This window comes from Colletotrichum fructicola (genome assembly GCF_000319635.2).
Source record: "Colletotrichum fructicola Nara gc5 chromosome Unknown KSG_Nara_v1_contig03, whole genome shotgun sequence".
NCBI classification, from domain to species: domain Eukaryota; kingdom Fungi; phylum Ascomycota; class Sordariomycetes; order Glomerellales; family Glomerellaceae; genus Colletotrichum; species Colletotrichum fructicola.
Window position 1 is genome coordinate 6,489,209 of NW_027094053.1, and position 13,869 is coordinate 6,503,077.

Here is a 13,869-nt window from a genome sequence, read left to right on the forward strand (position 1 = left end):
ATCACTACGTTGAAGGCTTGGCGCTCAGTCAAGGTTGGAACGAGCAAAAGAATCCATTTTATGTGTCTCGAGAATAATAATCTACAATCAGGTGCCGGCTGCATGTCTGTCTAGTCATCTAGGCTTGAATGTACACGAAAAGCAAAACGTAAAATCAATGTTTCCTTAAAGCCCGAGTTCGCCGCCGACGACCTCGAGGGCTTCGGTGCACAGCTTCAGGACAGCCTCGTCGCCCGAGCCGCCTGCCACCTGCACCGCGCTGACGAGGAGCGGGTACAGGCGCAGCAGGTGTTTCCTCCCGTCGCTCTCGACGTTGGGGGTGTCGGGGATCGCGTCCGAGGTGGAGGTGAGGTCGACGAGCTGCCGGAGGACGCGGAGGAGCTCCTTGCGCTGGGAGAGTGGCTGCGGCATGCGGCCGCGGAGGGGCTGGTCGGCGATGTAGGCGCGGATGGTGAGCGCGGTGCGGAGGATGAGGAAGGGGGCGGCGGTGCGGGCGATGCGGATGTGCAGGGCCTGGGGCGCCTCGGAGAGCACGGAGCGGGGCGGCGGGAAGGCCGGCGTGGGCGGCTGGACGACGATGCGGACGGAGTCTTCGCTGTAGACAGAGACGAGGGAGAAGAGCTCGTCGAGGCAGACGTAGGCGATGCGCTGGCGGCGGGTGGGCGCGGGATCGATGGTGCGGCCGTTGCGTTTGGTGTAGAGGGATGCCAGGCCGGTGCCGTCGCTTGTGGAGAGGAGGGCTGCTTCCGCTGGAGAGGGGGCGTGGATGATTGTGGTGCGGAAGAGGGATTCGGCGTAGGCTTTGCGGGTTGTGTCTGGGATTGCCTCGGCGCCGAGGGAGGGGATGATGAGCTCGCGGAGTTTGTGGAAGGACGTGATGTCGAACGACTCGTCGTCGGCGAGGTCGGCGGACGGCGGGGCGACGTTTGTGTCTGCGCTGACGATGCCGTCTGCGATTTCGACAATCATCTGCCAGATGGACTGCAGGGTCTCGCGAGGCACTTCGAGATTACGGATCTGCGGGAGTGTGGCTTCCAGGACGGCGAGGATTGTGTTTGTGGACAGGCGCCATGGTTGTGCTGACTTTGTGACGATCGGGAAGCCGTATTTCAGGATGACGGGCTTGGAGAGGGCCGAGAGGGCGGCGGAGAAGGCTTCGCTGGAGTAGATATCCGCGTCGGAAGCGTTCTTCAGAATGAGGGTCTGCAGAATCGCCATGCTAGCCTTGGACATTGCGACGTAGGTTCTCCTCGTGGAGCCGTGGGACTTGAGAGCTTCATCTGAGAATGCTAAGCGGACGAACTCTGCCACCTGGGAGATCATTGCGGAGGGCACGCCGGCGAGGTCTGTTCGGACCATCTTGATGGCTTCGAGGACCTGGTTCTGTAGTGGCGTGACGTACTCAACGTCGTTGACATAGGCTCCGACAGTGGCTTGTTGCAGGGCCTCGCGGAAGAGGGTGAGCATCTGGCGCACTCGGTCAACCGTCAGGTCCTGCTGGACCAGCTGATAGACGTCATGGAAGGCGGCGACGTAGGCTATCAAGCAGTTCTGGTTGTCAGCCTTCTTTCCATCGTCCTCGTCGAGGGAGGTTGGTGTTCCCCGGGACCACATTTCCCACGCGGCATTGACCGTATCCGTGTCAAAGATCGGCCTGCCCGGTTCTTCCTCGAACTTGATGGCCTTCCCAAGAGCCTTGTAGGTGGCCGTGTTGATGTTGAGAACCTTGAAGTCGAGCAAAGTTGTGAAGTGGCCCAGAAGTTCCTGCCAGAGGCCGTTGAAGGAGGAATGAGTCAAGAGAGGCTCCATGTATGTGGCCAGGAGTTCGGATATGCCGTTCAAGACCACCACCGCGGTCTCGTGCCATTCCTTACGGTCGCGGTGTGCTGAGTTTTCACTGGCAGCAGCCTGGAGCTCGTCTTCGATCGAAGACAGAAGTTTGAAAACCACGGACTTGACGCAGATGGACCAGGCCTCAGGGCTGAGCTTGTCGCCGTACGCGTCGAAGATCCTGAGCAGTGTCTGAATTGCGCTGTTTCGAAGCTCCAGCCTCTCATCGGCAGTGACGGTCGTGAGCCTGAGGAGCAGAAGCATCCACAGGGCAGCATCCGATGCCGTGTGCTCAGAGTTTGCGGCAAGCGCAGCTAGATCCGAAATACTCGAGCCCTGCATCAGATCGGCGGTGATGGGCAGGGATTCCGTCTTGCCAGAGAGGAAGTCGGAGAGTACCCAGAAAAACGTTACGGTCTGCAAGTTGTTAGCTGAGTGTCAAAAAGGTTAGGACGTGGACTACTCTACCGTAAGGGCAATGTTGAGATCGTCATCTTGCGAGCAGAATTTGTATAGGGTATCAACAAGTATGAGAAAGCAGGAATTGGGCAGGGACGCTAGGAAGTCAGAACAGATAAGTTGAAGAGAATTGAACGAAGATCTGACAAGCTTCGCTGATCGTGTCATGAGAACAACCATTTGAGAACCCCGGCGCTCACCAGGGGCGAACTTCTTGTCGATGAAGATGGAACCGATGATTTCAAAGGCGATCTCCCAGCCGCTGACAAGAGTTTCGCCGCAATTTTCGAGCAGGTTCTTCAAGCCTTCGAGCACCACCTTGTGGATTTCGACATCCGTTCCATGGCTAGCCACAGTCACCTCCCTGTCATCCCGCTGCAAAGGCATGAGGGCGTCTCGCAGTGCCTCTAGGAGGAGAAGCTGCACTTTCCCACATTGATCGCGTTCCATGGTAGCCGCTACATTAGCCGACTCGAGAGCCAGTCTAACCAGAATATCTGCAGCGCGCAGTCTTACGGAGGCATTCATTGCAGACGCGTTAAGAATGTGGATGAGCTCGGATGTCAGCGGCGTCCATCCTGACACATCAGGTGGGTACGATAGGAGACGGTCAATGTTGATTGTGGCAATATCACCTAGCTTGGCGAGGGCGAAGTGGTCTTCTTGGTTTGGTCCGGCGGCGGCAGTCGTAGAAACGCTGAGCACTCGGCGATGTTGGCCCGGGGGTTTTATACTGCCGGATTGCGGAGACTGTGGCTGACTTGCGGTCTCGGCCTTTTGCTTCTCTTCGTTTGCTCTCTCTAGGAGGTTACAGATCGCCGTCACGACCTCTCCAAAAGCATCATTGGGGAAGTCAATCGTGCTTTCAATAAGTCTTGAGGCAGCTGTCTCCACAGCTCTTACTTCAGAGGCAAAGTTCGACAACAGAGCGCTTGCTTCGCCCTCTGCCTGATGATCTGTCCCTTTCGTGGCGAGAGGCGTTCGTCCAGGAGTCTTACTCGTGGAAAAGAGAACGAAATCAGCTTGCTGCAAGGTCTCGAGTATGATACGCCAGGATGGGCCCAGGGTCGGACCGAGGGCGATTCCGAGGTTTAAGAGGGCTCTCAAGCAAAGGAGGTTTCGAGTGTTAAGAGTCATCTGGCTTCCATCGACGCTTTGCTGCCGTCCTTTTTCGGTGATCGGCGTGGACTGCGTCGCTAAGCTGTCAACGCTAAGCAGCCCTCGAGCATTACTGAAAATGCTGCTAGGAGCTTCGTTAGTTGGCGTGGGTGTTGTGGGTCGAGCTGTCCCGGCATTGAGGCATGCTGTGAAGACATTTGGAGGGACGGCGGCCTTTCCAAGCGTTGTCAAAAAAGCATCTCTCGGAGTCGACAGCTGAAGCAGTCCGGCTACATGAGCGAACTTTTGGAACGCTCTGACGAGACTGTGGTAGTACTCGGAGTCCATGGCAGCGTAGAGGAAGGTTGAGCAAGTGGCAAGAATCGCTGGCCAGCATTCATCAATGATGGCCGCACAGATCTTCACCTCATTGTGCAACGGATGATCCTCCAAGACAAGTGGGTTGATTGGAACCGGGTTCTTCTTGAAGGAGGCTGATCGTTCCAATGCACCGCGTTGGCCTTCAGCATCCTCCTGTGATGGTGCCGGGGAGTCGCGCCCTGCTTCCTGCTTTCCACCTCTCTTGCGGCTTCGGCTTTCTCCGGGTACTGTCAGGGGAAGAATGAACTTTGCGAGGCCCTCAGAAAGCGATGAGATGCAGGACAATGTTAGACTGTAGATGTAGGACTCTGGGATAGACGGTGCCTCGGTCTTGTCCAGTTGGTCAATGCACGGAACTCTGACATTGCTCCACTGCGTGCTGATTCCGATATTAGAACCATCCGAACCAACAGATCCGCTGATGATACCAGTGACGCCACTGGCTTCCAACATGGCCTGGTCGGTCGATGATGCGATGCTAGCATAGGGGTTCGCCACAGGTATGGTTGACTGGTGACCCAATCCAATAACAGATGGCTTCTCGGTGCTGAGCCTCACAAACGTCGCTGTCAAGTGTTTGACAATGTTTTTCTCGCCTTCCTTGGCATCGTAGTTGACAAAGATCCGTCTGATAAGGGCGTGTTCGGCGAAAATGCCCCTGAAGACCTCTAGGCAGAGGGCCCGCTTCCACACGGCGGTGTCCTGGTCGAGTAGATGCGTCAAAATGTCCAAGGCGTCGCCACTGGCTGCCGGGAGAATGTTGATATGTCTTCGCAATAGTGTGTAAAGAATCCGAACAAGGCGGACAGATGTGGCAAAATTTGGTCTGCCTTTAAGAGCGCTGATAATGAAGGGCATTACGCGGATCTGGAGGATGTGTGCCTGCTCTTTGTGGGTTGAAAAGACTGCGGCGTGGTTGGTTAGGACCGACTCTATCAGCTCTAGACCAAACGTCTGAGGAAGGCCGGAGAATCTCAAGTACTCCGGACGTTGGTTTTCAGTCATGAGACAGAGGTCGTTGAATATCTATGAGGTGATCAGCAAGACCAACTGTTGTCGTGGAAGCAAATAACCTACCCTGTAGGCATCCAAGGCGGCTGCGCGTAGCTCAACCGCGCCATCGCCAGTCGGGGCCTCTCCGGCGGGACTTCCTGGAGTCGCAGCTTTATCTTCGGTAACCACCTTGTCGAAAACAGAGACGACCAACTGCTGGAGAGTGGCAGCCGATGTGTTGTTGACGATGGCATTCTTGCTGGTCTGCAGAATGAAGCAAATGTTCAAGGCAGTGATGAGAAGGTCGCCCTTGAGGTCGGTGGCATAGTTTTGCAAGAGAGAAGGCAGGGCCTGGAGGATTTTGAGTTGAACATCGAGACCTGCAGAGGTGGCCTCTCTCAAGGCTTCGAGGACCTGGTTCAACTTCCCCCTGGGAAGCGCGCGGGCGACGATGAGCCTCTGGAGGCAGACGATGGCGATTCCGGTAAACTTTGCATTTTTGGTGCCACATGCAATTATGAATGGGTTAACAAAGTTGGGGCGCTGCGCGAGTTCTGTGGGCAAAGGTCAGCCACGACGGACAATCATAAGCCGCGCGTAGGGCAGCGAAAAGTACCGTTGGCAGCTTGAGCTTCGTTGGCTCCCTTGAGGCTTTTCAACTCATCGAGTGACTTTTCAGCAGCCTTATGGTTACAAATCAGCATTGCACATCGGCCATGTCTTGTTCGGGGTCATGTACTTGTCGGAGGTCATTGTGCTTCCGTTTGCTTTCTTGGATGAGGTTCGTTAGCTCCGTAGCTAGGAGCTGGGTCGTCATTCTGTCACGAGTGGCCCCAGGGGCAGTCCATTATCGAGAGAATGCGCCAAATGAGACTTGAACGACGGGCGAGTCTGAAAATGACAATCTGTCTGCTGTTTAATGAAGTGTTGAGGAAAGAGAGCGTGCAACCTCTCCTGAAAAGGCCAAGGGAGCTATCTCACTGCGATGTTCGGTGTCCATCCAGAGCTCCCGATTGAGGTGAGCTGTCCACCTTGAATGATGACTAAGGCCGTCAACCCGCATTGAAGGTACCCACTCTTCTCACGCGGACGCCTTGGCAGAAACGGCACGACGCTCACCGCCTTGCCAGTGCCCCGCGTTGGCTCGTGCGTCCGGCAACTAAGGTAAGCTGACCTCAGGCGCTGTTTGCCAGCAGCATTGGTGCCCTTCAGGTACAGGCGCTGCTGTGTCTCTCAGCTAGGCCGCTAAGAAGGTCGGTCCAGTGTGAATACGACAGCCAGACACCGCTTGCGGGTCTACCTACCCGACAGTTAGGTAAGGCCGGGCCTCTCTCACGCTCGCTCCATCCAGTGCATTTCAGGTCCAGTGTCTCCCTCCCACTTTGTAACCCCTCCATCAAGGCCATCGTACTCTACGTTCTTTTTCATCCTACACCAACCGTCCTCCCCACGACATCTGTACACCAGCAATCATGGGCGCAAAGGTCCCGCGCAACTTTAGACTCCTCGAGGAGCTCGAGAAGGGCGAGAAGGGTCTCGGAGCAGGTACTTGCAATCCGTGTGATCGTTCCCAGTTGCCCCGCGCATTCTGACTGACCCCCCAACTTGCAGAGGCTTGCTCCTACGGTCTTAATGATGCCGAGGACCTTCTCATGTCCGACTGGAACGGCACCATTCTGGGGCCCCCTCACGTTAGTAAACCCCTGAAACCCCGTCGCATACAAGACAGCGTCTGACAACCCTTCGACAGAGCGTCCACGAGAACCGAATCTACTCCCTCAAGATGCACTGCGGTCCTAACTACCCCGATGAGCCTCCCACGATACAGTTTGTTAGCCAGGTCAACCTGCCTTGCGTGAACCCTCGCAATGGCGTCGTCGACCCCAAGCAGTTGCCTTGCCTTGCCGGCTGGAAGAGAGACAACACTATGGAGACCATCCTGATCGAGCTCAGAAGGTGCGTCTGCACACAGGGTGTGGAAATCTCCGAGGCATTACTGACACAGTTCCAGATACATGGCTGCTCCTGCCAACAAGAAGATCCCTCAGCCTCCCGAAGGCTCCGTATACCAGTAGCCCGATTTTATGATTTCTGGAGTGCGCGAAAGAAGGTACGGATGGGCTGGGTAGGCTGATTCTCGATACACATGGCATGGGTAGTATGGCTCAATGATGACGACTTTTTCCTCAAGACTCAATCCTTGCTTTCGATTTGTTTTGCTCAGAGAGCAACGGCAGACGAGGTGTTACTGCCGTACTGATATGAATGTGCCGGTGAATTCCAGGTAAGTTTAGGGGCTGAAGGACCGGACACACGTGCCTTTACCATCTTGCCATATCTACCCTGTGTTTTCATCCCAAGTGAAATCGCCCTGAAATTCGCATGGCCTGACTTGCGTTGATGCAAGGCGCCACTTGTCATTGGTCCTTTACCGCCCGTCTGGCGCTTGTACTGGAACCCTCGTTGCTTGACGCCTTTCACACCTGGTCGGTCAGGCAGGCCAGCTTATTACATGCGATGTGAGAGTGATGGAACTATGTAGACTTATCGAAGCATGTACGTCTGGCAGCGAATTCTGCTGCAAGTGTAAATCCATGCATTGGAGCAGGCTGCCATAGTTGACGAAGAAACTAACCCATCCTTCTGGTACTGTCGTGGCATATTCCCTGTGCATTGGCGTAGCAGAAGGTTGCATACTTCATTCCGGGAAGCCATTCCTTGAATCACGTCCTGAGTCGCTCGCACTTGAGCGTTTGCGTGGACGGGAGCATCACACCCACCTCTCTGGCGGGCCTCGGCCCCTTCCGCCGGCTAAATGTCGGCAGGCAGCTGCCGCCTCCGTCATCAATGGAATGCAGTGGTCTTTTTTCCTTTTTTTTTTTTTTTTTTCTCGTCTTGTTTCCGCAGCGCCGACCAACGACCCACGGCCCAGGGTGCTTACCTTAGCTGATGAGAGAGCTGGCCCCCCCGGAGCTTGCAACCTCCATTTGTGATCCACGCAGTCCAATTCGACCTTAGGCCAATGCTGCAGCAGCAAAGATGGCTTCGGCGGTAACCAAGGCGGTCCTCTCCCCGCCTCTGCGGCGGGCATTCGCGCAGTCGCGCAGCTTTCAGACGAGCACCAAGAGTCTGCTCCCCTCGAGCTTCGGCATCGGTTCCAGCATTCCTCCATCCTACTTCCAGAAGCCTTCCCTCCCCGCAAACACCGTCATCCGCTTCGTCCCTCAGCAGACGGCATGGATCGTCGAGCGCATGGGAAAGTTCAACCGCATCCTCGAACCCGGTCTGGCTATTCTCGTTCCCTTCATCGATCGCATTTCCTATGTCAAGTCACTGAAGGAAATCGCCATCGAAATACCCAGCCAAAGCGCCATCACCGCCGACAACGTCACCCTTGAGCTGGACGGTGTTCTCTACACGCGCGTCTTTGACGCCTACAAGGCCAGGTACGCTACTTCCCATACGTCTCGACTCCTTTCTTCAGAGACACCCTTACTGATCTGACTGTCTGGCAGTTATGGGGTCGAAGATGCCGAATACGCCATCTCCCAGCTGGCGCAGACCACAATGCGATCCGAGATCGGTCAACTGACCCTCGACCACGTCCTCAAGGAGCGCGCAGCTCTCAACACCAACATCACCCAAGCCATTAACGAGGCAGCTCAGGCTTGGGGCGTCACATGTCTGCGATACGAGATTCGTGACATCCACGCACCGGCTGGCGTCGTTGAAGCCATGCACCGACAGGTCACTGCTGAGCGATCGAAGCGAGCCGAGATTCTGGACTCCGAAGGTCAGCGCCAGTCCGCTATCAACATCGCCGAGGGTAAAAAGCAGAGTGTGATTCTCGCTTCCGAGGCCATGCGCTCCGAGCAGATCAACAGGGCGTCCGGTGAGGCCGAGGCCATCCTCATGAAGGCCAAGGCCACGGCAGCTGGTATCGATGCTATTGCAAAGAGCATTGCTGATGGCGAGGATGCGGCCAAGGGCGCCGTAAGCTTGTCCGTCGCTGAGAAGTACGTGGACGCCTTTGCCAAGTTGGCCAAGGAGAGCACGGCTGTTGTTGTTCCTGGCAACGTGGGTGACATCGGCGGCATGATTGCCACCGGTCTCAGTGTTTACGGCAAGGTTGGTGAAGCGCAGGCCAGGACAATGGCGAAGCAGGTCGTCAACCACGAGTCGCAAGAGTCTGAGGGCAACGAGGATAAGGATCTGAAGGACACTGTACTTGATACCTTTGATGAGGCAGCTGGACAGAAATGATTATGGAGGATGGAGCCGGCGTTGATGGATCACTAAACGGGGAAAACCACCGGATGTGACAATATGTACTAGTACTTTATCTCACTCAATTCAGTGACGGGCAGGAAATGCCCTCGCAAAGCATGAATTCAAGTTTGCTTGTGGTTCACTTTCTCAAATGTGTGGCAATGCAGGGGTGTGATGCTATTGTCTCGTGGGCCAATGGGTAATACGACAATGAAGGGCACATAAAACTGAGCACAGCAGAGAAGGCTTGACTGTTGTCAGGTGGCGATTGGACAATTGCCGGAAGGAAATGTTCATAATGTAATGGATTGTTGGTATATATGGAAGGATGGTGGGTGTCTAAGGCACCTTCCCAAAAGTCTCTCTGAACTTTCCTTAACCTCCTTTCCCTTCGACTTCAACGTCCGTCATTTGTTCCATCCAAAAACATTATGCCGCCATCAAGCATGTCTTGTAAAAATATTACAGGTCAACGAAACGACTCAAGCGTTATGCCTTCGGCTCCGTTTGCGGAGCAAGTAAGGGGAAAGAATAAAGCACGCAAAAAAACAGACGATGGCTCATGCAAACATCCTCCCGCTTCATTCCGAATGAGGATTACCCTTTCCCGCTCCAAACCAGAAACACCACGCCTCCTGTATCCAGTCCAAGATTTGTACAAGATCGATCATTAACAAAGAAAATTAGTCATGTGCAGGGTATCAAGAAGAGATTATCCGAACCATGTGCGGCAAGCTTCTGTTCCCTCGTTTCAGCCATCAACCATCGTCTCCCCACCAGCCGGCTTCGACACCACCAGCGTTGCCGACGGCACTCAGCCGAACGGCCTTCTTCTTCGACAGCCCATGGTTCGGCAGGGGAAGCGTCCCTTCGGGTGAGACAGGAGAGTCTGGTCTCGGGATCCCCGCCATCGGCTCGAGATCGCTCTCAGACTCAACCACGTGGATCTGCCCCGGAACTTCTGCGAGGTTGCGAGGTCTCAAAGGGGAAGAGTCGTGACGTCCCCGCTCGCTCGTCCTCAGCATACGTCCTCGCCCCTTGTTTGGCACGCCAAACCCCTGAAGGCGTGGCCGAAACATTGACGGTTCCTCCTCCTCTTCACTACCGTTGTCAAAATCCATGAAGTCACTCAGGTCTGGGCTCGGTTCGGCAAAATCCATCGAGTTGACGTTGCCGACAGGTCGGTCTAGGTACAGCAGAATTCGCTCATGCTTCGCCTCTGACTGCGGCATCTCCTGGGCCACTCTGGACCTCCTTAAGCTGCTTGCCCGTGACGACGGCAGGGATCCGTTTCGTGACGAGGAAAGCGGCAAATCGAGGTGTCGAGAGTTACTTCGACTGTGGTTTCGTCCGCTGGCCAATGACCCCGGACGCCCTTCGGACGGTGTATGCGAGCCCGCCTTGATCGTGCTGCTGGACGTGGTGGAAGTCTGATGACGCAGAGTCTGGGGAGGCTCGGGCCATTGCATTTCCTTGATGGTGTTCTGCGATGAGTTACGTTGGTGGTGGTACTGCGTACCATATTGCGCCTCGTCCTCGTATTCTGCGAGGACTGATTCGCGCATACGTGCTCGCTTCATGCGAAGAGCAGCAAGGAGCATCTCTTCTTGCCGAGTTACGGCCATAAATCTCGAATCCGATCCACCTTGAGCATCGATAGATTCAGTCGACGTGCTGAAAGTCTCTACGGACGTGGGACTCAGTGGAGGAGTCGGCTGGTCGACAGAATGTGTTGATGACTTTGTTGACAGCATACGCTGCGGTGTTTCGACCACTCTTTCGGGCTTTGGAAGAGGCTGCTTGGCAGGCATGGCAGCGGCGCCTCGTGACTCTTGAGAGCTGTAAACTGACCGAGGGCCTTGTCGATCGCTGCCGGAGTTCGTCGTCGATGTTGACTTCGTAGAGTACAACGATGAGCGATTGGAAGGCGCTGGCGGCTGGTATCGTGTGGGCGGAAGAGAGCTCATTCGCGCACTGGGGCTTGGGGCCTTGGATGGAGGCGATTTGGCGGGTATAGTGAGATACGTATTGGTCGGAGCAAAACTTGCGTGCTTGACAGACTTTCTGGAGCTGTGAGAAAGAGAGGGCGCGTCGCGAGATCGGAACGACTTCAGCGATGAGGGAGCCAGACTACCAGCATCACTGCTCTGAGATTCGCCAGTGGATTTCGAGATGGAGTCAGGGAAGAAGTCATCTTCAGAGTCGGACGACAACGAGAGCACGCTCTTTTCCATCAAATCCGATCCACCAATACTCCGGCTGGTTCGTTTTGACGCTTTGGACGTCTTGGTATAGCGGCTCGAAACGCTGGATGCGCAATCGCGATCTGCCATTGTCATCTGTGGGATGGGCGGGTTTGGGACACTCGGCGCAACGACGTGAGCAACCTGTGGTGGCGGAGCCTGGTGCGGGCGAACTCCGGGTCTCATGACACTCTGCCTCTGGTCTGTTGTGGGTGGTGATCTCAGTTGTGTGGGACCATTTCTGGTCATGGTCTGATCCGATTTTGCGAGAGGCCCATCGTGGCCCAGCACCTGGTCAAACGACATCTGCTCATAATGCTCGTACAGATTGGGCAGTGTGCTAATATCGTTGGCGCCTCGTCGGCTACTTGACCCCGTTCTTGGGCGACCTGATGACAAGTTCTCAACCATACGCTCGTATGTGCTCCGTCTTACCAGCTTCTTCTCCGTCCGCTGCTGAATGGGCGGTGGTGTTGATTTTGGGGAGGTGAGGGAGGCAAGAGATGGGGACTTGGTAACATGGTCTGGCCCGAGCACTGGACTCCCTCGGTTGCTGTCACGACTCTTGAGGCTCAGGCTGTGGTGTTTGTGCCGGGACAGCAATGGCCCCAGATCCAGTCTGCTTGGCTTCTTCTTCGGCTTCGAGTTTGATAGCGCCAGTGGCGCTACCGAGTTTTGTCCTTCAATATCCAGCAGCTCGTTCGCTTTTTGGGGCAGTCCTTTGGCCATCGCTGACGAGGAAGTTTGCTGAGATATTGACAAAGGCATTTTCGACTTGTCGTACCATGAAGTAATCGTCGAGCTGGATCCTCGGCGGGTGAGGCTCGATGTCTCGGTGAACTCTCTTGGGCCAGCATCTGTGTTCAATTGCGAAAACCGATTCGTCAGATACGCCGGTACAATCTCAGACTCCTGTTCCCATTGCATATTTCTGCGATGATTCCCGCTGAAAGCCTCCTCTTCATTATGGCGACCTCTCTCGGTTGGATGATACGTTGCGGTGCTCTCAGATACGGAAACGCTGATTCCGGAATTCGATGCGTTATCCCATTGCCGCGGTGCGTCGATGTTGATCTCGGCGGTTCCCAGGATTTTCTGGGCTTTCGACATCGGCCCTGATACTATCGGTCCGAAGGGCGGCTTCTGTTTCCTCCCCGGAACAGGAAATGTGAATTTTGACCGGCCCATCTTGACGAGCTAGATGGGGCGAGGGGAGCTCTGTCCAGTTGGTCAGCTCAGCTCAGCTTTGGAAGCATGAGAGGAAGCGCGCGGCGCATGGAGAAAAAGTTCTGCTCATGCGTGGGTGGCCCAGGGAATTCATATGGGAGAGCCCGTCTTTGCAAAAGGGAACTACCTTGTCAAAGCAGGTTGACAACCGCGGCTATCGATGCATGCGGTTCTCTAGGTCCAGCCAGCCAGAAAACTCCATCCGTTGCGTTGCTCGTTTGTGAAAGTTCAGTGTCGGCGCTGCAGATTGCGATTCGGCCCCCGTACGACGTCGTTGACAGGAAAAATAATATCGGTTGCACAGCTGAGAGCAAATTCTCCCGACAGATGCTTCCTCCGACAGCGACGAAATGAAATGAGGCGACGGCCGTCATACGAAGCACCAAAGGGGGGGTAGAATCAGCCAAACTCCCGTTTGCGTCTCCACTGGCTCAATTTCCAGCTCGGTCCGGTCCAGACAGTCTCTCGCACTCCGTTCGTTATCCGTACAATCCTCTCCTCCACGTGTCGAACATCAGCATAAACCTTGGAGTGAAAGAGGGAGGAAGGATCCAAGAAGCAAGCAAGCAGGCCCTTTCATCCAGGAGCATGTGCCGGCTGCTGGAGGGGATAGCGACTATGATATGGGGGGGAACGACTGGAAAAGTGGCCTACAAGCACTTTGACGTGCCGGCCGCGATGGCCACCTGAACCTTACATACCGCACCCTCTACTCTAAAGTCATCCACTCTGGCCTGCTCACACCTCCCTTCCTTGGCTGGGGACTGCCTGACTTGCAGGTGATTAGGGTGGGAAGCCGTCCAGATTCTGCATGGATCTTAGCTGTCCACCGCACCTAATCCCTGCAAGCCACACGAGACGGTGGGAATGCAAAAGAGCAGGTCGGACAGCCCGCGAACACCCATTTTACTGCAAAGACCGACCTGCCAACGTCGCCCTCAGTGGTCGGTCCTCGGCCTGGCACTCAACTTTCTTAGTTGCTCCCGCCGCGCTCAACGACACCCGGAGCTAAGGCAGGGGTCGTCGGCGGACAGACACATACACCCCTGAATTATGAGTTGGGTTTCTCAGAAAGACGACGACGCATAGGTTGCAATCTTGACCCGTGGAACGGACAACGAAGCCACATGGGACGGACGGGCAAGACGCGGAACGGAAGTATCCAGGGAGCCACAACCCGAACGACTCAAGACAACGCGAGCTTGACTCTCCTCGGCCTGTGCAAGAATGAGGGCCACCACGATACAGATACAGCACTCGCAATCACTGCCATATGTCTCTTTAATCAATCTGACAGCGGCGTCCCAGCAGGGGGGGCAACGTACGAAACTTGACCCTGGCCGTCAACTGAAGCTCGTGAATGCTCTGC

The 13,869-nt window shown here is 55.4% G+C and overlaps 5 protein-coding genes across 5 annotated transcripts; 2 read left to right on the plus strand and 3 right to left on the minus strand.

Annotated features, from left to right (window-relative positions):
• Positions 1 to 165: 165 nt before the first annotated feature.
• Positions 166 to 5,578, minus strand: CGGC5_v006670 (Protein MON2-like protein; the record flags this gene model as incomplete). Its single annotated transcript, XM_032031448.1, has 6 exons — positions 166 to 2,247; positions 2,299 to 2,387; positions 2,490 to 4,794; positions 4,846 to 5,315; positions 5,378 to 5,444; positions 5,501 to 5,578. The coding sequence occupies 6 exons, from the start codon at positions 5,576 to 5,578 to the stop codon at positions 166 to 168; spliced, it is 5,091 nt and encodes a 1,696-aa protein (XP_031889124.1).
• A 655-nt stretch (positions 5,579 to 6,233) lies between these two features.
• On the plus strand, positions 6,234 to 6,836 carry spm2 (Ubiquitin-conjugating enzyme spm2; the record flags this gene model as incomplete). Its single annotated transcript, XM_032031449.1, has 4 exons — positions 6,234 to 6,306; positions 6,373 to 6,452; positions 6,512 to 6,717; positions 6,773 to 6,836. 4 exons carry the CDS (start codon positions 6,234 to 6,236, stop codon positions 6,834 to 6,836), a joined length of 423 nt encoding a protein of 140 aa, XP_031889486.1.
• Positions 6,837 to 7,800: 964 nt separating this feature from the next.
• CGGC5_v006672 (Uncharacterized protein) lies at positions 7,801 to 9,024 on the plus strand (the record flags this gene model as incomplete). The annotated part of the gene is made up of 2 exons (XM_032031450.1): positions 7,801 to 8,207; positions 8,277 to 9,024. 2 exons carry the CDS (start codon positions 7,801 to 7,803, stop codon positions 9,022 to 9,024), a joined length of 1,155 nt encoding a protein of 384 aa, XP_031889125.1.
• A 764-nt stretch (positions 9,025 to 9,788) lies between these two features.
• On the minus strand, positions 9,789 to 12,461 carry CGGC5_v006673 (uncharacterized protein; the record flags this gene model as incomplete). Its single annotated transcript, XM_032031451.2, has 1 exon — positions 9,789 to 12,461. One exon carries the CDS (start codon positions 12,459 to 12,461, stop codon positions 9,789 to 9,791), a length of 2,673 nt encoding a protein of 890 aa, XP_031889126.2.
• Positions 12,462 to 12,470: 9 nt separating this feature from the next.
• On the minus strand, positions 12,471 to 13,405 carry CGGC5_v006674 (uncharacterized protein; the record flags this gene model as incomplete). The annotated part of the gene is made up of 4 exons (XM_066151725.1): positions 12,471 to 12,491; positions 12,628 to 12,654; positions 13,202 to 13,307; positions 13,356 to 13,405. 4 exons carry the CDS (start codon positions 13,403 to 13,405, stop codon positions 12,471 to 12,473), a joined length of 204 nt encoding a protein of 67 aa, XP_066009002.1.
• Between the last annotated feature and the right edge of the window lie 464 nt (positions 13,406 to 13,869).